Source organism: Scylla paramamosain, chromosome 3, assembly GCF_035594125.1.
Source record: "Scylla paramamosain isolate STU-SP2022 chromosome 3, ASM3559412v1, whole genome shotgun sequence".
NCBI lineage: Eukaryota > Metazoa > Arthropoda > Malacostraca > Decapoda > Portunidae > Scylla > Scylla paramamosain.
Genome location: NC_087153.1, coordinates 39729959 through 39753590, shown reverse-complemented (window position 1 = coordinate 39753590; position 23632 = coordinate 39729959). Strand labels below are relative to the sequence as shown.

At 44.2% G+C, this 23632-nt stretch overlaps 2 protein-coding genes across 4 annotated transcripts; one reads left to right on the top strand and one right to left on the bottom strand.

Annotated features, from left to right (window-relative positions):
- Positions 1-665: 665 nt before the first annotated feature.
- Positions 666-11359, bottom strand: LOC135095745 (solute carrier family 23 member 2-like). Of its 3 annotated transcripts, XM_063996826.1 has the most exons (14): positions 11136-11355; positions 10679-10738; positions 10266-10383; positions 7773-7930; positions 6901-7103; positions 6223-6349; positions 5803-5926; positions 5278-5419; positions 5016-5129; positions 3331-3470; positions 2456-2695; positions 2059-2191; positions 1555-1684; positions 666-1155 (listed from the first exon to the last, which is right to left on the bottom strand). In XM_063996826.1, the coding sequence occupies exons 2-14, from the start codon at positions 10720-10722 to the stop codon at positions 1083-1085; spliced, it is 1746 nt and encodes a 581-aa protein (XP_063852896.1). In that variant the 5' UTR covers positions 10723-10738; positions 11136-11355; the 3' UTR covers positions 666-1082. The 3 variants fall into 3 exon arrangements, with proteins under 3 accessions (XP_063852896.1, XP_063852903.1, XP_063852910.1); XM_063996833.1 differs by lacking the exon at positions 2059-2191 and having other exon boundaries at positions 11136-11357; XM_063996840.1 differs by lacking the exons at positions 1555-1684; positions 2059-2191 and having other exon boundaries at positions 11136-11359.
- Positions 11360-14546: 3187 nt separating this feature from the next.
- LOC135096786 (uncharacterized protein DDB_G0271670-like) lies at positions 14547-23567 on the top strand. Its single transcript, XM_063998545.1, has 10 exons — positions 14547-14636; positions 17128-17229; positions 20133-20148; positions 20669-20862; positions 21023-21032; positions 21237-21259; positions 21493-21716; positions 21891-22105; positions 22634-22832; positions 23441-23567. Exons 1-10 carry the CDS (start codon positions 14547-14549, stop codon positions 23565-23567), a joined length of 1200 nt encoding a protein of 399 aa, XP_063854615.1.
- Positions 23568-23632: the final 65 nt, after the last annotated feature.

Here is a 23632-nt window from a genome sequence, read left to right as displayed (position 1 = left end):
TTTTCATGGGGTGCTCTCCTCACTGAAGGGGCAGAATCATTGTTGAACTCTTACTATATTCATGTAAACACATTTGAAAGTGCCATTAATTTCCAACCCAGCTCGTTAAAAAGTAGTGAGACAAGAAGAATTTAAGAATATCCTGCTTCACTTCATTGCCAGAACATACGTTCTCAGCCTCCTGCTGAGGCTAACAGAGTACGACAGACCTAAACTAACTACTTGTTTTGTACTGTGTCCCAGCTCTCCCTTAAGTTATATTCACTAAGAAGAGTATAAGAGTGGACGTCAGTGAATAAAACTCACAAGACTATATGGGAGTGAAAACTGAAATGAGAAAAAAAGAAAAAAAAATGAAGAAAGTAGGTAGACCATTTAATGAAGTCTACACAAATGTATTCCATATTATTATTATTATTATTATTATTATTATTATTATTATTATTATTATTATTATTATTATTGTTATCATTATTATCATTAAGGAAGATTAATTGTCATGAGTAGAAGTGGCCCACATTGCAACGCTGTCATTTGTGGCCTCGCATTTGCTGTAGACAGTGTAGAGTAACACCAGATCCGCATTCTGAAACACTTAGTCTCTCATAAGAACCCCTTCCAAAGGCCACGGAGATGATCTCTCTCTCTCTCTCTCTCTCTCTCTCTCTCTCTCTCTCTCTCTCTCTCTAAAATCATCAGGTCAACTAGACTTCCACCCTATTATCACTATCCTTTGTCTCCACATCTGCACTTTGTTAATGAAGCTGAAATTTGTCAAGGATTATACACGTGCCCACGAGATGCTACACATGACTTGCTTTACGAAGCAGAGACCCCATCACCGCAAACAGCAACGTAGCCTGGAGCACGAAGGAAACACACCAGTACACTTGGCGGTACAACAGCAGAAGTCTCGAGCTGTGCTGTTCACGTGTTCGAAAAAATGGAGCCTCTCATTCATGCCCTGAGTTAACGAATTCCCCAATGCATTACTTCACTAGACGAAATACAGGTGAAGGCAAGAACAAGAGGTGTGTGTTTCACAGAAGTGAGTTTCCTTGGTGTGTTAAGCTCACTCTTCGTTATACTTGCTGTGGGAGTCTCGGCGTCCGCAGGTAGGTCGGGGACACAGGGAGGTAACGCATCCATGACAACCTGAAGCCATGACAAAGAAAACGGCAACTGTGTAAAACTGGGAAAAGAAACGATCGCATACATAATGATTGACTTGCTTCTCAACTTATCCCTTACTTAAAGAAAAAAAGAAAAATGAGACAAAGAAAGAGACACTTACTGAAATTCGCATATTGCATATGTGTAATGTATTGTTCCATAAATGAGCGGTGCTTGTTGAGAAAAGAGAAAGATAAAAAGTATCCTTCCATTATTAAACAAGCTAAACTAGTTCTATTTACATTTCATAAGGGGTGTTCACAGATCTTCAGGTTTTGATTGCAGACCTGCTTATATGGAAGAATGAAAAAGAGGAAGAGTTGGCAGAGAGAGGCAAACAGAGTATGAGACACACCCACCGCCCACCCACTCATCACCCACTTCCTGATGCAGGGCGTGATCCACGGCAGGTCGTAGCACCACTCGGCAGCGTCTCCAAGAACCTGCAGCCTCTCCTCTTCCTCCTCCTTCGGCGGCAGTTTGCTGCGCAGCCCTCGCTCCTCAGGCGTGCCTAGACAGATAAACCAACAGAGTGTCATCACCTCTGCTGTTCGTTCTGTACACGGACAGGAATATTAAGAGAACAAAGGCACACGTGAAGACGAGGCGCTGGGTTTGAAATGTGCAAACGATGTGGAGACAACCACAAGAACGAGAAGGGCTGAACAAAAAATTGAATTCTCATTTGGACGAAAGTAAATGAGAGGAAGACCCTTGCCTTTTCCAAGTTCCAATCCACACTGTTCCTCGCCACTCAGCTTCCTTCCTTCCCATTTCCTACTCCCTTCAGCTGGTGCTACGATACAGAACATCTTATCTCCTCCCTTCATCCATTATTTCCTACCTTTTCTCTCCACTCTCCTCCCTTCGGCCCGGCACACTCACCCGGGATCGTGTTGTCTAGGACGCAGCCCACCACGCCGCCCACCATCATGGGCGTCTGCAGGAACATCCTCAGCACCTGATCCCCCGCCGTCCAGCCCGTCCCCAACAGCGACTCCGGGTTCCGCGCCAACCACTGCCGCCAACACACAGCCGTCAGTCAGGCATCGTCTTCGCCTTGCCTCAGTCACTACATCAGCTCCCTAGCACCATGACCGCTAGGTCAGACTCACCCACAAGTCACTAATCACAATTAAGGTCTCACCGCTGACTTGGCACACGTGCATTGCTTCAACCTCCGCCATCTCTACTGACGCGCATATGAAGATGAACAACCAGCAACATTATGAACCCTTTCTTTTCCTTTGTTGTCTGTTTATCTGTCCCAATCTCAACATACCTTAGGCAGGAGGAGACCAAAGAAGATGGAGAACCCCAGAATGAAGAGGTTTCTGGAGGAGGAGAGGTCGACTTGCTGCAGGGGCGAGAGGCCGATGGAGGTGATCATCGCAAACATGACGACCAAGACGCCCGCCATCACGGGCTCCGGGATTGTGACGAGGGCGGCGCCGAACTTACCAATGAGGCCCGAGACTATGAGAATGATGGCGCTGGTCTGCACCACGCGACGGCTGGCCACCTGGGAGAAAGAGAGAGAGAGAGAGAGAGAGAGAGAGAGAGAGAGAGAGAGAGAGAGAGAAAGAGAGAGAGGAAGGAGGGATAAAGAGAGGCAATAGGAGATTATGTTCACACACACAATAATAATAATAATAATAATGATAATAATAATAATAATAATAATAATAATAATAATAATAATAATAATAATAATAACGTGGTGTCTCCAGGCGGTCATCCATCCATGCACTAACCTGACCCAGCGTTGCTTAACATTGCTGATCGGGCAAGAAACGCAGCATTCGGGCATTCAACCTGATATGGTCACGGGGACTTGAACACACACAAATACACACACATACACAGTAGTGGTAGTGTAGTGGTTAGCACGCTCGGCTCACAACCAAGAAGGCCCTTGTTCGAATCCCGGCCGCGGCGAGGCAAATGGGCGAGCCTCTTAATGAGTAGCCCCTGTTTACCTAGCAGCAAGTAGGTACGGAATGTAACCCGAGGGGTTGTGACCTCGCTGTCCCGGCCTGTAGTGTGTGAGTGGTCTCAGTCCTACCCAAAGATCGGTCACTATGAGATCTGAGCTCTTTCCGTAGGGTAACGGCTGACTGGCTGACCAGCAGACGACCGTAGGTGAATGAAACACACCTTGGTAATGCTGATGACCCCAATGTTTTGCGAGCAGGAGGTGGTACCGCTGCCAGTCCCGAGAAGCCCTGCCAGGAGGCAGCCCAGGCCCTCCATGAACACCCCGCGGTTGATGGCGCTGATTGGAGGCGAGGGAGCACCTGCAGGAGGTGATGGAGTAACCAGAGAAAAAAGAGGAAAAATGTTACATTGGTTTTCGTTGTATTGCATAAATCGAGTAAAACTGCAAATAGATGATACTCAAGAAGATGACGGTGATGATGTTAGATTCTGTTTCATGTTTAACTTTGTTAAAAATTTACCAAGGTACTAAACGTCAAGAAGATATACTGTTTCTACACTTTCTTTATAGATTGCTTGAGAAGATATCTGACAAAGTTCTTTCAGTGGCATAAGGGATATAGCAAATGTGGCAAACAAGATCATCATCTGAGTCAGGAAAAAGAAATAAGGTGTTCAATATATAATGAATATGAATATAATAGACTCATTTATCAGGTTGTTATTGCCGAGTCATACGGAGCTTAAAAAGAAGACTGGACAAAATTATGGACAAAAATGATTGGTGGAATGAGGTAGGGAGCTTGAAAAGATTAGGCAAATTTATGGACAGTGGTGGTTGGTGGAATGAAGTAGCTAGGTAGGTTTCATGCAGGGACTTCCACGTGTAAGCATGATGGCTTCTTGCAGCTTCCCTTATTCTTTGATGTCATTATGTTCTCAATTTAACTAAATGAATATTGTATATACTGAAGTTCAAAAGTCAAAGAGCAATATGTCTGCTGCCGCGGAGGAAGTGGGGGGAGGAGGGAACATAAGAGACTTACTAACGAACAACAAAAGCAGAGAGTAATAATAATAAACTCACAACACATGCAGCCGATCACAGACATACACTACTCGTATCCTCACGTTTTGTCTTGTCATGTTATATAAGTCTATTGTGTTCTCCTTTGTGAGCACCGCGTGCGTAAAGCAAGGGAGTCACGAGCAGGAATGAAGAACAGAACAGTATTACAAACATTAAACTTATTATGACTGAGGGGAGGTCAAAGGTCAGGTCTAGGTAGGTGACTCAAAGTACGTGGCTCGACCACGACGCTGACACCCAGGTACTTGTGTCGACCATGATGGTCCTGCTCAAATTATTGTATGTGACTCGACCATGACGGGACCTCTCAAGGTATTGTACGCGACTCGACCATAAGGTTGTTTGCTGCACCACTGCATTAGTTAAGCGCCACGACCTTCATGCCAGGTCCTCATCACTCAGCCCGCCAAGGACCGCATTGTAAAGCACTGGCGTCTTATCTCAGATGCTCTTAACGCGCTCCAGTGGAAGCTTAGGTTTTCAAGCGCGTATTCATGATTTTACGATTCAAGTGATAGTTTTTTTTTTTTTTTTATTGAAGAGGAGCACTGACTCAGGGCAATAAAAGAATGAAAAAAAAAAGGCCCACTGAGGAGAGGGTCCATAAAGAAAAGTAAAAAAAGATAATCCAAATTGGAGGATAAGTATCTTGAAACCTTCTTGAAAGACTTCAAATCAAGAATTTTATATCACCATTCGGAAAAAACGACCAGTGGGAACCGGATTGATCACTCCCCTGTGGCCCTTGAAGACAATTACAAGACCCTCTGTCATTACAAACTAGGGCCACGTAGGGAGCGGCGCAGGGACCCACCTGAGATCCTGGCGCAGGCATGGTAGTCCGCGATGCTCTCCATGATGGAGGCCACACAGGCTCCCAGCATGCTCACCGCCCCCGCCGCGGTCACTGTGGGCCACCCCCACTGCCCTGGGGAAGAAGACGAGGAGGAAACTGTCAGACTGTCCTGGAAGACGATGACTGTTCAAATGGGCACCACAAGCACGCAGGTGTCAATGGCCTAGTTCATCCCCTTGAACCCTTGCTCTCCCTCTCCCTCTCTCCTCAGCCTGCTCACCGGGGTAAGGCACATAGAACCACGGCGTCCTCTGCAGCAGGTCCCTCGTTGTGTCCGTGCGGGCGGCGGAGCCTGGGGGCAGCACGTCGTAAGCCGTGAGGATGCCACACAAGCCCCAGGTGAGGAACAAGGCCAGGAGCACCTGTAGGGGCGAGACGCTGCTTGGAGGGACGGGGAGGGCTAAGGACTGTGTCCTCTTACTGCTGTATGTTTATCGGAATATATTAAAGAGAATTCACATGAATTACATTAATATATTTATCAAACCCGTGTTCTTGAAAGCTTTAATCTCTCATCAGGACTGTTTTTCAATCTCGCAGAGATGCTAAGTAGAGTTTTTCCTCCGTACGATGCAGAATGCTTATTAAATCACCGGAGTACTCTTGAAAATCCCAATAATGTCAACTACAACTGTAGTTGACATTATTGTCTCCCAGTAGCTGGGACAAAGAATCGAAGCGTTCAAGAAGACAAGCCAAGGACACTTCGGGAACACGACTCTACAAAGGAACTCGAGGCACGCACCGGGAAGCACTTGAGCATCTTGGTCCCTGCGGTGGCGAGGGAGAGGCACCCCCGCCGCCCACTGGTGAGCGGCACGGCGATGTTACTCAAATAATACGAGAACATGATAATCAACGTTATTGTCCTGAGGGAGAAGAAAAGAACAGCGATCTTGCAGCCTCCTTTCTTTTCTTATGTTATGTTTTCGATAACCATGTTTAGCTGACAACTGACCTCACTTGTAGTAGTGTTACCGCACGGAATGCTACTGCTACTGCTATTTCTACCACTACTACTACTACTACTACTACTACTACTACTACTACTATTACTAATAATAATAATAATAATAATAATGATAATAATGATAATAAAAATAAGAAGAAGAAGAATACATACATACATACTACTACTACTGACAATAACAACAATAACACTAACATGATGGAGACGCCCCAGTGGGAGGCGACCATGTCCCCGCAAACATCGAAGAAGGAGATGCCGACGAGCGTGACCGTTGGGACGATAGCGAGGGGCGTTATCCAGCGTGTCAGCAACCCGACCAGCCCTGCAGCAGCGCCTCCGTCATCATACACAGGTACCATCGCAATGTAGACAATACTGACTGTCTTCAGATCCTCTCTCCTGCCACAAGGTTGCCTCTCTTTCTATCTTCTATCGCTACTTTCATGCTAACTGCTAATCTGACCTTGCTAATTGCATGCATCAACATCTCCCGCGGCCTCGCTGCTCGAGAATTTCTACCTTCTTTCACCCTTATTCTGCCCACCTCACTAGTGCAAGAGTTAATCAGTTTTCTCAGTCTTTCACTCCCTTAACTGGTAAACTATGGAACTTCCTTCTTGCTTCTGCATTTCCTCCTGTCTATGACTTGTACTCTTTCAAGAGGGGGATTTGAAGACACTTCTACAAATAATTTTTAACTATGTTTTCGGGGTGCCCTAAGGGATCTGCACTTTCAGCGGGCTTTTTTCTCCGCAATTTTTGTTGCCCTTACTATAACTCCCCTTACATAAAACACCAACACACACACACACACACACACACACGTATTCCCATCCCCCGAACCGCACCACAAGCAACACAGATCCTCATAACCTGTGAATCCGAGGGAGATCTGAAACACGGAGACTGTGGCAATGGCGCCCTGCACGTCCCGGATCCTGACCAGCCATTCCTCCTGGCGCTCCTCCTGCGTCATGTTGGCGAGGGGCAGCGCGGCGCAGGGCGGGTGCACGGTGGTCAGCAGGGTTATCACTGGCACAATGTATGCGAAATCAGTGCCCTGGACAACGGGGAGCCTGGCGGAAAGAAAGGAAGGTAGGGAAGGGGACGAGGGTGTCAGTGTGTGTGTGTGTGTGTGTGTATAGTTGTGTATTATGTAAGCTCAGTACCATATTTGTGATAAACAGTTATACTCTCCCAGTGAAGGTTCATATTTCATGTAGACGAATCTATAGGTTAGGCTGAGATCTTTCACGCACCACACATCCCAACCTCTTACCTAAAGCGGACAGTGCCCGCTCACTCTTTAGTGGAAACTTTTGGTGATATGAACAGAAGAAAGCAGGTAGACATGACGACCTGTATACAGAAACGCTCTCTCACCACGATTATTTCCAAATGCCACAGAGATGATTAGCGGGATTCTCAAGAATGTTTCTCATTTCAACAAAGTAGAAACCTTGTTATTTTATCACTAAAACTGTAAAAACATCCTTAAAAACCAATGTAACCTCAACTAGAGGCTTTTGAATGTAGAGAGGGTGTGACGCAGAAGCGTTTCAGAATATGGTTCGTCGACACCTCACGCAGCCACGCACACAAACACCAACACACACAGAAAGACGCACAAAGAAACACACGAGAAGAAAGGATGACAATTAAGAAAGATATCTGACTGATTAACTTAAGTCGCCGCGACAAGAGATGGTGAGGCGCCGCTGAGAAAGGAATTAACTAATACTTGCCTGACGCCGAAGGTTGTCTGCACGAGGGTGACAATGCCGGAGTGAACCAAGACCGTGCAGACGAGGGCGCCGCGGGCCGGGTCATCCTCCTCCAGGCACAGGAAGGACGCCACCAGGATCGGGATGGATATGGTACCGCTCGCCATGGTGAGGTAATGCTGTTAATTCTCAGAAATTATCAAGATAGTAAGAGGATTCGAACACACGGCAAGTATCGGGTGTTAGAGGCGAGTCAGTGGGGAGCTTTGGAGGAAGATTCGATGACGGCTTGAAGCATTTGAAACAATGATTCATTACCTAATTTGGCAAGTGCATTCTAACCTAAAAATAGTTTTATTGGTTTATCTATTATTTTTATTGGTTTTCCCTCTTTTTAAGCTTGTATTTTTCGTGCAATTGTTTGTTATCAGAACTGTTTTATTATTCTAATGAAAAAAAAAATTGATACATTAATACATAGAGGTGATGGGTGTGTTTAACAGTGTTCATTTTACTCAGAGACTGCCACTTGTGTGATTGACAGCATCTTGCACTTTCCCTTACGCTCTTGTTTTCTAATGCCATCTGTAAATCGGGAACTTCATCACCGGGCTATGAGGAGGAAGAGAATAATTTATTGACTGACTGATGAACTGACTCATTCAGCGATTTCAAAACACTTAACTTAACCTTCAATTTTGGATAATCACTCTGGCTTTTTTCTTTAGGGAGTGGCGTCTCAGTGGACCTTTTTCCTCCCTTTGTTTCCCTACGTTAGTGCCCTTCTTACATAAAAGAAAAAAAAACCTGACCACTGTGACTGTTTCTCAAGCTTGATAATAAAGTCTGGTGAAAATTTAATGTATATTTTCGAAAGACCATCAACATTGACAACAAAATGAATGAAAGATCAATTAGTTAAAGTCAATTTGTCTCTGGTTAAACAGATTTTGCACAGCAGTGTTGTACTTCCATTAACAGTTAGAGAGTGAAGGAGGAAGAAGGAAGGAGCAATGATGAATGGAAAGACGGTAAAACATTAAAAGAAAAAATATATATACATAAAAGATAATTCATACAGTCCTACATTTTTTTTCCATGAGATTATATACGTTTGCCACATCATTCTGACTCGTGTGTGTGTGTGTGTGTGTGTGTGTGTGTGTGTGTGTGTGTGTGTGTGTGATTTATCATGATCCTTCTCACTTGTGACTAACACCTACTACCCTCAGAAGGGGCTTAAAATTAATGGGTCACGCTGAGATTACACACACACACACACACACACACACACACACACACACACACACTTCAGCTTGCTCGGGGAGGACAGTAACCGAACGTGTCAGTGAAAAAAAAAAAAAATAGTGACTTGAGAGGATTATTATTTTTCTTGTATGGCAGGGGAGGACGCGGTGCAGTAAATATCAAAGCTGTGCGTCCGTCCGTCCGTGTGTGTGTGTGTGTGTGTGTGTGTGTGTGTGTATGTGTGTGTGTGTGTATTTAACTAGTTGTATTTACTTAGTTGTGGTTTACGAGAGGGGAGTAATCTCATAATATCCTGTCTCCATATCTATCCAGTTTGGTCTTTAAAGCATGGACAGTTACGGCATTGATAATGTCTTCACTGAGTTCATTCCATTTGTTCACACTTCTATGAGGAAAACTATACTTCTTGATGCCTATTTTACAATTAACTTTCTTCAGTTTCATTTTTGAAATTATATTAAACGCATTTTACACCATTCACATACATGTTCATAATTACACACACGTTCTCGCCTGCCATTCAACAGATACGAGCAAATTCGCAGCACACTGATGCATTCCCATTCTTCACTGGCAGGGCACGGGGAGAGGAGACGAGGCGTGTGCTGCATGTAAGGTTTCAGCTTACCCACTAATCCATCTCTATGACCCCAGGGCTCCTTACAAGAGGGTAGCATCTGAGAGAGAGAGAGAGAGAGAGAGAGAGAGAGAGAGAGAGAGAGAGAGAGAGAGAGAGAGAGAGAGAGAGAGAGAGAGAGAGAGTAGTAGTAGTAGTAGTAGTAGTAGTAGTAGTAGTAGTAGTAGTAGTAGTAGTAGTAGTAGTAGTAGTAGTAGTAATAGTAGTAGTAGTAGTAGTAGCAGTAGAATAGCACTCCGTCCCTCAATACCTTAACTCGTGTATGGGAAGACACGTTTTCCACTAAGAGGGGCTTATGTTGAATTGGATTTGGAATAGAGTATGCGTAGTAGCAATAGCAGTAGTAGAAGTTGTTGTTGTTGTTGTTGTTGTTGTTGTTGTTGTTGTTGTTGTTGTTGTTGTTGTTGTTGCTGTTGTTGTTGTCGTTGTTGTTGAAGCACCAGCAACAACAACAATGACTAACAGTAGTAGTAGTAGTAGTAGTAGTAGTAGTAGTAGTAATAGTAGTAGTAGTAGTAGTAGTAGTAGTAGTAGATGTTGCTGTTGTGGTAGTAACACACACACACACACACACACACACACACACACACACACACACATACACACACCTGGAAGCCGAACAGCAGGGACAGGTACCATGGCGGCACGTCTTCCACGGAGTAGATCAAGTCTGTGTTGCTCCTCGAGGGCGGCGCCGCTTTGGGCTCCGCCTTCCGCCCCGCCGACCTGCCCGTGACCACCACCACCACCACCGATGTTAAAACGACAGGTTTCTTGCATTATCTTTGTTAGTGTTACTGCGCAGGCTACGGTGAAGACCCGCAACTCAGGCCCGCCAGTATCTTACTCACTCACCCACACACTCACTCATACAACTCACCGCACCTCAACCAACAACCACAGCCATCCAATAATCCATCACCACTATCGCCCATCACTGTCTCATCACTTCTTCGTCACCACCAACACCACTACCATCACTCATCAACCCCATCACCAAGAAGAATAGCAATGGACTCACTCCTCCTCCGCCCCGCAGGATTCAGGACACTGTGCCTCCGCCATCGTTGTGTCCACCACCCTGCAAACACGCGCCGGTAGTAGTAGTAGTAGTAGTAGTATAATTGTTAATACCACTCCACTGAGCACAAAGGGAATTATATACGAAAGATTAAGCTGACTATTTTCAGATGCTCCTCCAGTCAGTGGAAGTTAAGGCCCAGGCGGCACTTGAATATGAGATGCATGTTGTTCATTGAGACAGCGCGTGGTAACAGCGCCTTTGAAGACTCAGTACTCTGATTGCAGGAGCATCTCTGCTCGTATCAAAGCTATTTAGTTCAGAACCAGGTTGTTCTCAGACCGACTGGCTACGAGATCAGAGGGACAAAGATAACATAGATCAGAGAGAGAGAAAGAGAGAGAGAGAGAGAGAGAGAGAGAGAGAGAGAGAGAGAGAGAGAGCACCAGTACCTTACCTTAATTTCTGAAATCCACTATCCACTCCGGTTAAATGAATGTTCAAAAGTGGAGATGCGTGCTGTGGTCAATGGACTATGCCTCCTTTCCACCACCAGCGCACGATCTGCTGACGCTCGCCAGTCACCACGCAGTCCACCTAGCCATCGTTGTCACCAAGCGCTAGCCACCCACTGCTCTACGCTCTTCCCTCCCTGCCGGCAAATGACAGCCTACCAGCAAACTAGAAGGTACCGACTCTCCACTTCTTCGCAGCTTTTCATAATCTTCCTAATGCCTCGAGTACCTGAGTGGGAGTAAACTTTTCCTGTGCCGTGCGTGAGTAAGACTGTATTGTGTGGGATGAGCTCTGATTGTTTTCTAATAAATGAGATTCTTCCCAAGCCCCTCGATATGAGACTCATAATATCGTTGTGGTGTAAGTGTGTGTGCGTGTGTGTGTGTGTGCACGCTTCAACCTCCATTGCGCATTAACAGAGCGATATATCAAACGTCTTATATAAACAGCATTCTCTCTCAAGTACTTTTAACAGGCTGTAGTGGAAGCAAATGACCTTTTCAAGAATGTTTCCATGATCCTCCGTATGGTTTAGCAAGGATTTTGCACTTGGAGGAAGCAACTGGAGGTCTTTCGCCCTTCCGGTTGCATGGACTTGTTTTTATGGAGGTGTTCTCGGCTCAGTTTTCAGTTCTTGTGATGTTCAGTCTAAATGAACTAATTATTATTATCACTACTACTACTACTACTACTACTACTACTACTATACTCTATTCTCGAACGTCAGACACAAGCCTCTCCCTCACGGCGGGGCATGGCGGGCCCTTCCAGTTGGATTCTTTTCCCATTGGGTGGCGGTGTCCCGAGTGTGGCGGAGGGTTTGACACTGTTTTGTTGACTCGCTAAACATTGCCAGACACCTGGCTATCCTAGGCAGTGGTCTGCCGTAGGGCGTCACCAAAGGGCGGCACCGTAGCGTAGCAATGAAAGACCGTAGGGGGTCACCAAAAGACGGCACCAAAGGATAGCATCAAAGGGCGGCACCATAGCGCAGCACTGTAGGGCGGCACTGTAGGGCTGCACCGTAGGGCGTCATCAAAAGGCGGCACCAAAAGACAGAACCACAGGGCGGAACCGTAGGGCGTCACTAAAGGGCAACACCGTAGGGTGTCACCAAAGGCTGGCACCGTAGGGAAGCAACGTAGGGTGGTACCGTAAGGAGTCACCAATGGGCGGCACCAGAGGGTAGCAATGTAGGGCTGCAACATAGGGCGTCACCAAAGGGCGGCACCGTAGGACGGCACCGTAGGGAGGCACTGTTGGGTGTCACCAAAGGGCGGCATCGTAGGGCCGCACCGTAGGGCTTTACCAAAAGGCGGCATAGGAGAGCGGCACCGTAGGGAATCACCAAAGGACGGCACCGTAGATCGGCAACAAAGGACGAAACCGTACAGTAGCACTGCATGGCGGCACCGTAGTGCGTCACTAAAGGGCGGCACCGCAGGGTAGCACCGTTGCGTAGCAATGTGGGGCTGCACCGTATGTCGTCACCAAAGAGCATCACCAAAGGGCAGCACCGTAGGACGTTGCCAAAGGATGTCACCGTAGGACTTTACCAAAGGCTGGCACCGTAGGGCGTTGCCAAAGGGTGGCACCGTAGCGCGTCGCCAAAGGGCGGCACCATTGGGTTTCAGCCGTGGACCCGCGCGCCATCAACATCAACACAGATGATTTGTCCAGTTTTCCCCTATTGATATTCAATAGTAATAAGAAAAATGGGACAAGTTGCATTTTTTATCATAGTAACAAAAGAAAATAAAGGAAAAACATACGCGCACTCGACAACTTTAAATAAATAAATAAATAAATAAATAAATTTTTCTTAAGAGGCGGCAAATGAGCTTACTATACCAAATAAGTTTATTGTGGCTAAATGGAATATATTTAAGCCACATATTCAATATAAAGCCAAAAAAATGATTTTGTAATTCAGGCCAAACTAAATATCCTTAGGCCAAATGCTTGAAAAGCCATTTTTTTTTTTTTTTTTTTTTTTTTGGGGGGGGAGGGAGGTCTATAAAGGCCAATCTGGCACTATTATTACTACTGCCATAACCGGCCAGACTCCCATCAAAACGTAGTCCAAGGTATCCCTACTGCAACCGCTAAGATAGTATTATAGCTGTGGGCCAGACATAAAGACCCACGTCACCGTTAGGGTGGCAATCTACACACACACACGCACACACGCACGGCCATTAGAAGAAACGGAGCTGTCGGAGCACAAGCGACCACAAGAAGAGGAAGAGTGTTGTGGTAGCGGTGAGAGGCAGACACAGGCAGCAAACAGGCAGACAATAGACAAGCACACCCAGCACGGGGCGTCAGGATGGCTTTACCACGAGCCTTCCTCTGTTAGGTGAGGCAGCAAGGCAATAAGGTATCCTCGTCAGGACAGGGCATGGCAGGGGCAAGGGTACCTCACTTCCCTCCCTCCTGCCGGTGGTGGTGATGGAGGGACTGGTCATCCTTAGTCATTTCTAAAGTAAATCTAATGTTACTCAAGGACTATTTGATGTAGTGAAGGAGTGGTGCTGGTGCTTGTGGAGTGTTCGTGAGAAGTGGTGGTGGTTGAGTAACATTGATCATTCGTAGTAACCTCAAAACCTTATTTGATGCGGTGGCGGTTGTGGAGGGACATGACAGTCTTATGCTGTGTTGAGTTCTACCCAGCTTTGATGTCAATGTTTTATTCCATGCCCTTCTCACCCGTGTTCCCCTCGTGTGTGTTGGAGTGCCTGGTTCTTTTTCCCCCTGAGCGGCTGTGATAAGACGTAGTGGTGTGAGGCTTGTGCCCACATCTAGCCTTGTGTATTCCGTGTGGAGGCCAAGTGACTGTGCTCTGTGAGTGTGTGGACAGCCCAGTGACTATGTGTTTTTTTTGTTAATGCTAAGACATTAGCGAGCTTTAAGAGAAGATTGGGCAGGTTTATGGATGGGGATAATAGATGGAAATAGGTAGGTATATTTCATACAGGGACTGCTACGTGTAAGCCTGGTCACTTCTTGCAGCTTCCCTTATTTATGTTCTTATGTTCTTATGTGTTCTGCGAGTGTGTGGACAGCTGAGTGACTCTGTGCTCTGCGAGCCTCTGGACTAAGGAGTGGTGCCTGTGGTGACCTGCAAGTGCAGATTTCTTGTATCAAACCAGCTATAGCCTTTATCATTCTGGTGAACTGAGCCACTGTGATACTTAATCTCTCTTTATCCAACATGCATTACCCACGTTTCCTCAAAATTTAGAGGATTTCAGGATTTTTGGAGAAGTAACCTAACACAAGCTGCCTTTCTTCTATAACAGAATGCAACTTACCAAAGAGTAAATGTTGTGTTACAGGTATTAGATGCATGATGCCACTGGTAGACCCTCGCAGGGCCTCAAGCCAAGCTGAGACAGACTCTGTGGTGCCCCGGACCAGCCTTTCTCACCGCCTTGCCAAGGTCAGCCAGACTGAGGCAGACAGGACCAAGGCAGCAGACGGGAAGAAGTAAGTTGGTGGTCCTCTGAAGTCTCTTGTCTGTGTCTTCCTGCCTTCATTTTTTGGTGATGGCCAATTGCAATATGGGAATCTTTGACTTACTTTTGAACTTACAAACAAGATTTTTTGCTTTTTGTTGTGGCATATGTGTTAAAAATTTGCATTTATGAATGAAGACTTTAAAAAAAACTACCTCAGAATTTCTGAAAAATTAACTAAATGGAGACAGGCATTTATGATTGGTTACATTTATATTTTTCAGATTTTCTAAAAATTTTCATTAAATTTAATGCATTTATAAATCATGATTCACCTGCATTTCAATAATATCAGTCCTTTTAGTAGAGAGACTACAACCTTACTATTGATATAAAGGCTTTGATGATGTTAGGTTACTTATTGCCGTTGTGTGATGCAGCATCCTTCTACTAGTGGTAAATATGAGATTAGTGTTCATGTCATAGGCACCACAACACCAGAGTTGTGTGCTGTTGGAGTGAGAACAAGATGACAAAGAGTACATTTGTAGTACCATACACTGGAACATTCACCTCTTTATGTCGTAAGTGGCTGAGCTAGCATAGTTGCCTCTGAAGCATATGTTATACTGCAGAATTTGGAAGCAGACTCACTAAACATTCATTATGCATAGGAACACCACCTGACTCGCTGGCAAAAATTTACATTTTCTTGACACAAAAGCCAGTAGATGGGGAGGTGAAGCTGATTATTGGTCAGTAATGTTCCCTTCCTTTCCTCCTGTCCTGTCTTTCTTCCTGGCTCTTCATGTGTGTGTGTGTGTGTGTGTGTGTGTGTGTGTGTGTGTGTGTGTGTGTGTGTGTGTGTGTGTGTGAGGAAGGGAGAACTGTGCACTGCAAAAGGCATCAGTCACAGTCCAGACTCTTGTGTCTATTAGGGTGAGTAATGATAAACTTTTCCCCAATGCTGCTCTTGATGAAAAGAAGCCACCTAAAGAAGACAGAAAATCAGATTTCTTCCAAAGACCAACAGCAGGAACATCAACAGGAGCAACAACAACAGCAACAACTACAACAACAACAACAACAACAGCAGCAGCAGCAGCAGCAGCAGCAGCAGCAACAGCAACAAGAACAGCAGCAGCATCGTCACCATCACCACCACCACCACCACCACCAACACCACCATCATCATCATCAACAGCCACAGCAGCAGCAGCAGCAGCAGCAGCAGCTGCAGCAGCAGCAGCAGCAACAACAGCAGCAGCAGCAGCAGCCAGCACTTAGACAGGTGGTGGGACAGGTGGGGAGGTGTTCAAAGCAGCACAACAAGCACCAATACTGCGCCCTGGTGTCCATGCACCCTATATATATATATATATATATATATATATATATATATATATATATATATATATATATATATATATATATATATATATATATATATATATATATATATATATATATATGCAAACATTGATCCAAGCTCTCATTTAGCCTCCCATGCATGCCTTGCCATATCCTGCTTATACGTCACGCCAACAATAGTAGCAATCATTCCTCCTCCTTCCCCGGTCCCCAGAGAGCTGCACTGAGCCTGGGACCATGTAAACACTTCAGTGTCTTACCTCAACTACTTTGAATAGTCTTGTGGGAATTATCTTGGTTTTCAAAGGTGTTTTCATGATTTGAGTGATTGTTCAATAAGGATCTTTCACTCACACTGGGCCAGAGTGGAAGGTTTGGGAGTGTTCAAATGTTTTCATGATTCTAGTGATTGTTTAACAAGGATTCTAGTACATCAGTGAGAACCTGACTAATCATCTTTTTGTGTTTCAAAATACAGGGCTTGGGCTTGGCCAGGCCATGTACTCCACAAATTGTAAGGGTGTTGAGAGCAGCAGAGTGATCAGCTGATTGCCATTGCTTTTTCTGTTGCTTGCCTTCCTCTGCAAGTCATTTCATTCTTACAAGTCCTTATGTTAGCTTGTGATATATGCAGTAGTGCCAGTCTTATGTGTGTGGAGAAGCTAGATAACTCATTGCTTGATTGGTCGTCTGAGAATTACATTCTCAAATGGTTCTAGGGATAGTTTAAGGGTTTTACATCATCAGTGTGTGAATAGTGAAAGTTATTGTTGTTTTCAAGAATGTTTCCATGATTCTAGTGATAGTTAGAGAAGGATTCTGCACCATCACTATGAAAAGACACTCAAGAGAACCAGCTAATCTCTGTGGCCATTTTAAAATCATTCTAATGAGCTCAAAGCATTCAAGAATACAAACCTGAGACCTAAATTTGACAACAGATATTTGGTGTAGGAAAGAAGGAACTTGTACGTAAATAAGAGGTACATCATAAAGATGATATCGGGAACAGAAAAGGACTTAACCACTATGGCAATCAGATATGTGGGTGGGTTGACTGAGTGCTTGCCCTGTGGATACCAAGCTGGACATGTTATGTGACAGAATCCTGAGGAATGCTTTATCAGATATGACAATGCTGCTTGGGGTAACTGTGTGAAGGAAGACATTCATAGGCTGTCCAACCCCATACGGGAAAACAAAGATGTTAGGCAAGATGATGATTATACCTGGACCAGCTGTATATTGTGTGGGTGCCAAGTCTGCATTAATGGAGTCATGAACAAATGCAATGAATAGTGTTGAATGATGAACAACTACAGTGAACAGCGCAGTAACTCGTCACCAATGATTACATGATCCTTGACCAGCACAGTGATGACCGGCAAGCAGTCTACAGTTTGATTCCTTTAACCCTTCATGTGTTGCAAGACCACCACATGGCCACCAGCAGTCATGGCTGTTTGAGGTGCCTGGATGGCTGGACCTGATGAACACCATTGTTTTTTTTTTTTTGTTTTTTTTTGTTTTTTTTTGTTTTTTGTTTTTTGTTTTTTTCCACAAGTTATTCACTAAGAGGCAAAAGTTGCTCATTTAGTTGAATACAGTCTTATTTCTCCACATGAAGTCTCAGTTAAGCATGACAAAGTCAGCATACTTAGGGAAGCTCTGTACATGCATGCCATTCCCTGCCTGTCCATGTGTTACCATAAGTCAGTGTCATGCTGTTAGGTGTATGGAGATTTACATGAAAAAAAAAAAAAACTTTCTGGTGGGGGCCGACAGGGCTAAGAGTGTGAATGTATTATGCCGTGTCTGGGACACCCTGTGTGCGATTGCCAGTTTGACATATAGAATGATAGATGTGAAAAATAAAGGTGGTTTTTAGAATGTAGTACCTTTATGTTCATGTGAATTGCTGGTTATTTTTTTAAACATTTTTCTCTTTATGCTTGAATTACTATAAACAACTTCATAGGTGAATACTAGATAAGGTTGTTTGTGCATGGCATTCAGCAGTCTAGCCTTCATGTGGCGGCAACTGCATGATTACTGAAGCTTGCATTTCAGCATTTACAGGGACTGCCATGTGTAGGCCTTCTAGCTTCTTGCAGCTTCCCTGATGTTCTTATGTTTATACCCTCTTTCTGTGCAGTACTGTGAGGTATTAGTGCTCTTGTACCCAGACCTGGTTGTAACTGTCAGGTAGGGAGAGTCTTGGCTTTCACAACTGTGGTCTTTCCTTCTATGCAGTTATGCCAAAATTGATATCAATATGTTAATGTTTCAGTATAGTTTGATTTTTCATTTGCCAATTATTTCTTCTTTCATGCAGTCCTGCCAAAATTAGTATGGGATTGTTTCCATATAGTTTGATTTCTCATTTGCCAACAATCTCTTCCTTTCATGCAACTCTGCCAAAATTAATATCCATATGTTATTGTTTTGAATATAATTTCATTTTTAATCACGTCCTATCTCTTTGTAGCCTCTGATGGTCATCATGATGTCCTTCTCTCCTTTCCAGATAATGAATTCAGAATGAGTTGCTCTGCTGTACTATTTTGTGAGCTCCAATCAGAAAGACTAGTTTAGCTTAGTATGAACAACCACACTGTGTTGATGTGTTGTCTGTCAACTTATTAAGCTTCTTTGTGCTCTGAAGTAAAGTTATAGTCATGATGTATTTATTTTTTTTGCTCTCTCTCTCTCTCTCTCTCTCTCTCTCTCTCTCTCTCTCTCTCTCTCTCTCTCTCTCTCTCTCTCTCTCTCTCTCTCTCTCTCTCTCTCTCTCTCTCTCTCTCTCTCTCTCTCTCTCTCTCTCATAATAGCTGCGCAAGGATCAAGTACAATCTAGAAGGAATAAGATGTATGATGTAATGTAAAAATTCCAGCAAAGAACCTGTGCATTGTACTCAAGATTTTATAAACCTTTCTGTAAAATATTTGCACATACTCGCTCATCTGTCACTCACTTTTTTTTTTTTACTTCATTTTCATTTATTTTTTCTATAATGTCTTTTTCTTTTTTTTTAAAGCTTATATATTGACAACTTGTGCAGAAAAGGAAAAAGACTGAAAATCAAAAAGAGACCAGTTTGGAAACTGAATGAAAATTTTACATTCGTGTTTGTGTAGTCTCAGGGTTACTCAGGATTTTTTTTCTTTCCTTTTCTTTCCTTTTTCATGATTGTTTAGTGTTTCCCCTGCAGATACTGTGTAGAGTTATTTAATTATATATATATATATATATATATATATATATATATATATATATATATATATATATATATATATATATATATATATATATATATATATATATATATATATATATATATATATATATTTTTTTTTTTTTTTTTTTTTTTTTTTTTTTTCCCATTTATTTTTTTATTTATTTATTTATTTTTATTTATTTATTTATTTTTTTTTTCCCATTGATCCTGCTAACTGACCCTCAAAGCAGATGCTACCAGGCATCATGTGCTTTAACCTTTTGCTGGCTTCTTATGTATGTGTTTTTGAATATTGCCCAGTAGTGATGACAGCAAAAATGGCCCATTTTGATTATATATACATATCTACTCTTAGAATAGAAATTACCCTTTATTTTATGTTATGATTGTGATTATTTACTAGTTTCCAACTTTCAATCTTTCTTCTCTAATGTAACACGGTGCAGCTTTGTCTGCGAGGAGCTAGGCACACTGTAGCTGGATTTTATATTGATCCAAAATGTATGAAATTGGTCAGCTGTTACAGACCAACAGGCCACTTTTGGAAAGGCTTGACCCATAACTGATATGATTGTCCTTCACTAGCATTCAGAGCACTATGAAAGGTCTGCATGGATTGTAGGAGGAAAAAAACAGGAGAACAGGAGGTTAATTTTATCTTTTCTAGGCAACAAAACTATTCAAGAGGCTGTAGCATAGAATTTGTGCTTAGAAAGTTTGTAGGTGATTATAGAAAATTCTATTTGCCAGTGAAAGAGCTAAACTGAAATATAGGAATAAGCAAGCCATGTGTGTTGGTCACACATATTGTTAAAGATCTATGTTATTTTGGCTTGAGTGAAAGCTAAAACCTGTTGTGTTGCATTGCAGGTGAGTCAGAGTGAAGGTGTGCGCCAAGCAAGGCTCGGAGGGAAAGACACACACGCACACAAAGGTGAGCATGATGCACCAACAAGTTCTCTAGTAAATGTCACTTTCTATATACCAGGTCAGCAGTCTCACATAGGATGACCCAGACAAAGCACCACACACTCATTCACACATCATCTTAGCCCTAATAGGCCCTCATGGAAAGGGTTTGTCTCATGGACCACTGTACTACACCTGAGGATCTTAGATATAGGGAAATGTCACTGCTGAGATAAAAGAAAGAAAACACACTACCACCTGATAAGGATAGATTTAGAAAGAGATTATAGATTCTCAAATAGCAGTATATGCCTGGGATAGACTTAGGATCAAATGGAAAAGGCTGAACACCATGGAAGCGAGTCCAGAAGGTTACTATACTCCTGACCATGACTGTAATCTTCCTCAACCCACTTGAAGACTGTGAGGAGCATGCCATTTTTGTATCCTGGCTTGAACATGTGGCAAATCAACTGATGCATCATGGCACATTGCAGGCTGTGTTGCAAGGACTGTCAGTGGGCCAAGGCACGACACTAAGGGTGGTAAGGGAGCAGAGAGTTGGGACCCCCAGAAACTAGAGGAAGAGAGTGAGGTTGCCTTGGAACGCCGCAGACAACAGCTGACTCAAGAGCTGATGAGAGAGATGGCGGGCGACTCCCACCACCACATTCCCTCAGTGGATAAGAAGGTGAGGGCTGACTTATCATCTCCTGGGTTCTTCTGACTCACATACACATACATATGCCAAGGCTGCTCCCTTGCAAAAAAGATGATAGTCAAGACAAGGCACACAACTTTCACATTTGTACTCATTCAAACCACTCTCATAATTCCTTGGCCCCCAACAGAGAAGAGAAAGTATTCCTGCCCTTTTTTTATTTACTTAATTCCAATCTGGTGATCACCAGGTAGTGTTTTTTAAGTACTGTCCTAAATCCTGACCTTGGTGCATTTCTAGCCCAAAGACTCAGTTATTGCCAGGTCATTCCTTCAGCTGCTCCCCTCATTTTTTTAGCCTTCTCTTGCTCTCAGTCTTACTTCTGTGACCTCTCCATACATCAGCCTTCAAGTGTTCTTCTGGCATTGTACATGTTCCATCCATATTCTATGTCTGCTCTGCATCACCTTCACTATATTAGTTTCACATCATGTTTTTATTTCATCAGTAGAGAGATTACTATTAGATAGTGGTAATTGCCAGACATCCATAACTACATAAAGTGGGAGAGACTCTTAGGATCTCCAGGACATTAAATGATGGAAGTGAGTACCAGACATTGAGACTCTTCTTAATTAGCTTTGTTTATTTCTGCCACAGATGCATGGTCAGCACAGCCACAGGAGGAACCCATCATCCTCTAGTAACAGTTCATCTTCGTCCACCTCCTCCTCCTCTTCCTCCTCCAGTTCCTCCTCCTCAGACTCCTCACCGCACCGCACAGGCTACAAGAAGGAGAGCAAGAGGAAGTCTCGCCCAAGCAAGCGCATTCCCTCAAGCAGCGACCGATCAAAGCTGAAGAAAACTAAGTCATCCTCTTCTTCGTAAGTTGCTGCTTCCTAGGGAGTTCTTTGGTGATCCTGTACACTCTTTGCAGGTTCTAGAGACTCTGATTCTCAAAAATTATGTAATTGCAGTGATTGGTTTCTAGAGGGAGAAGAGCAGATATTCCCTCACTCTTTTTACTCCCCACAATGTTTCTTTCCCGTGTCTTGCAGGAGGAAGCACAGCAGTAGCAGCAGCAAGCCCAGCAAAAAGAGTCACCCCAGCAAGAAGGACCATGAGAAAGTTCGAAGCCACAAGAGCACCCACTCGCCCACACGCCGCAAGACTCTGTCCAAGAAGGTCCTCTCCCCTGGACGCAAACGCACTCCTTCTCCGTCCTCACGCAAGTCCCATAAGCTCTCCCCTGGAAGGTCCAAGAGGAGCAAGAGTAAGTTGTGCATTTGCTTCTTGTCCAGATCAACAACTGTGGAATGAGAATGACATGCAGGGTGAATGGGACCAAGTGTTGTGGTAACTGCCAACACATGAGGAGTGCCTCTCAAATCAGGATAGGTCAAGAAATAATGGACTCAAGCTTAATGAAGTTAGATTTAAAAAGAAGATAGGAAGAAAATGTTTCTCAAATAGAGTGGTAGATGAATGGAGTAGACTCATTAATCAGGTTGTGAAGAAAATGTTTCTCAAATAGAGTGGTAGATGAATGGAGTAGACTCATTAATCAGGTTGTTAGTGCTTAGTCATTAGGGAGCTTTAAAAGAAGATTAGACAAATTTATAGATGAAGGTTATGGATAGAAATAGATTGGCATGTTCCATACAGGGATTGCCACATGTAGACCTGGCAGCTTCTTGCAGCTTCCCTTATTTTCTTATGTTCTTGGGAGTAGACCTGGCAGCTTCTTGCAGCTTCCCTTATTTTCTTATGTTCTTGTGTTATTAAAATTTATTCCCCACAGGTAGGAAGCGTTCCGGCTCCCCGAGGGATCGCTTGGAGTACCGAGCAGAGCGCCTGGGTCTGGCAGAGCGTTCCTTGAGTCATGGACGTGAGGCGAGCCTGGCAGGCCATGGCAGCTCCTCCTCCCGCAGCAGAGACCCAAGGGTGGATGAGAGGGTGCGGCGCGTGTCCCCTGAACAGCTGAGCAGGGACCGGTACAGGTGTGCTTTCCTTGTCTGCTGATGTGTTCATTTGTGTGGTTGTGATGATCAGTTTATTTTCTCTTGTGATAGGCAATATATAGGATCAGTTCATTGAGAAGATCCAATGATGCCTGGTGTGGGAATAGTTTCTCTCTCTCTCTCTCTCTCTCTCTCTCTCTCTCTCTCTCTCTCTCTCTCTCTCTCTCTCTCTCTCTCTCTCTCTCTCTCTCTCTCTCTCTCTCTCTCTCTCTCTCTCTCTCTCTCTCTCTCTCTCTCTCTCTCTCTCTCTCTCTCTCTCTCTCTCTCTCTCTCTCTCTCTCCCTCTCTCTCTCTCTCTCTCTCTCTCTCTCTCTCTCTCTCTCTCTCTCTCTCTCTCTCTCTCTCTCTCTCTCTCTCTCTCTCTCTCTCCTATATTGCTATCCTTATGGTTGACTGTCTTCACCTTCCCATGTTGATGCAGAGGTGGCTTGATGCTTACATGTCCAGGCTTCATTCTCTCACCTAATCTCTCACCACAAATACACTGTCATATCTCAAGTTTTACTCCTTGACCAGCATACACCTTACACTTCTCCCTCCCTGGCCATCATACACCTGACACCTATCCCTCCCTTCCCCGAGCACAGCAGGTACGAGAAAGAGCGCCTGGAGGAGTACGTGGAGCCAAGGCGTGAGCGCCGGTCGCCTGTTGCCTCCAGGTCCCGAGAGGTGGAGCGCAAGGAGAGCCACAGACACAGGGACTATGAGAGGTGAGGTACAGGAGATTAGGCTTGAAATTTCAGCTGCTTTTGTTACTTGCTTTGGATTTTATTGTTATT

What these genes read in the sequence shown, in the direction of transcription:
- LOC135095745 (XM_063996826.1), bottom strand. Translation starts at nt 10,722, where the DNA reads ATGGCGGAGGCACAGTGTCCTGAATCCTGCGGGGCGGAGGAGGA. An exon ending in CCCTGCTGTTCGGCTTCCAG is followed by an intron (nt 7,931 to 10,265) that starts GTGTGTGTATGT and finishes GAGAATTAACAG; the next exon opens with CATTACCTCACCATGGCGAG. An exon ending in CACTGGGGCGTCTCCATCAT is followed by an intron (nt 5,927 to 6,222) that starts GTTAGTGTTATT and finishes CTTCTCCCTCAG; the next exon opens with GACAATAACGTTGATTATCA.
- LOC135096786 (XM_063998545.1), top strand. Translation starts at nt 14,547, where the DNA reads ATGCCACTGGTAGACCCTCGCAGGGCCTCAAGCCAAGCTGAGACAGAC. An exon ending in TTTCTCACCGCCTTGCCAAG is followed by an intron (nt 14,637 to 17,127) that starts GTCAGCCAGACT and finishes GTTATGTGACAG; the next exon opens with AATCCTGAGGAATGCTTTAT. An exon ending in ACTAAGTCATCCTCTTCTTC is followed by an intron (nt 21,717 to 21,890) that starts GTAAGTTGCTGC and finishes CGTGTCTTGCAG; the next exon opens with GAGGAAGCACAGCAGTAGCA.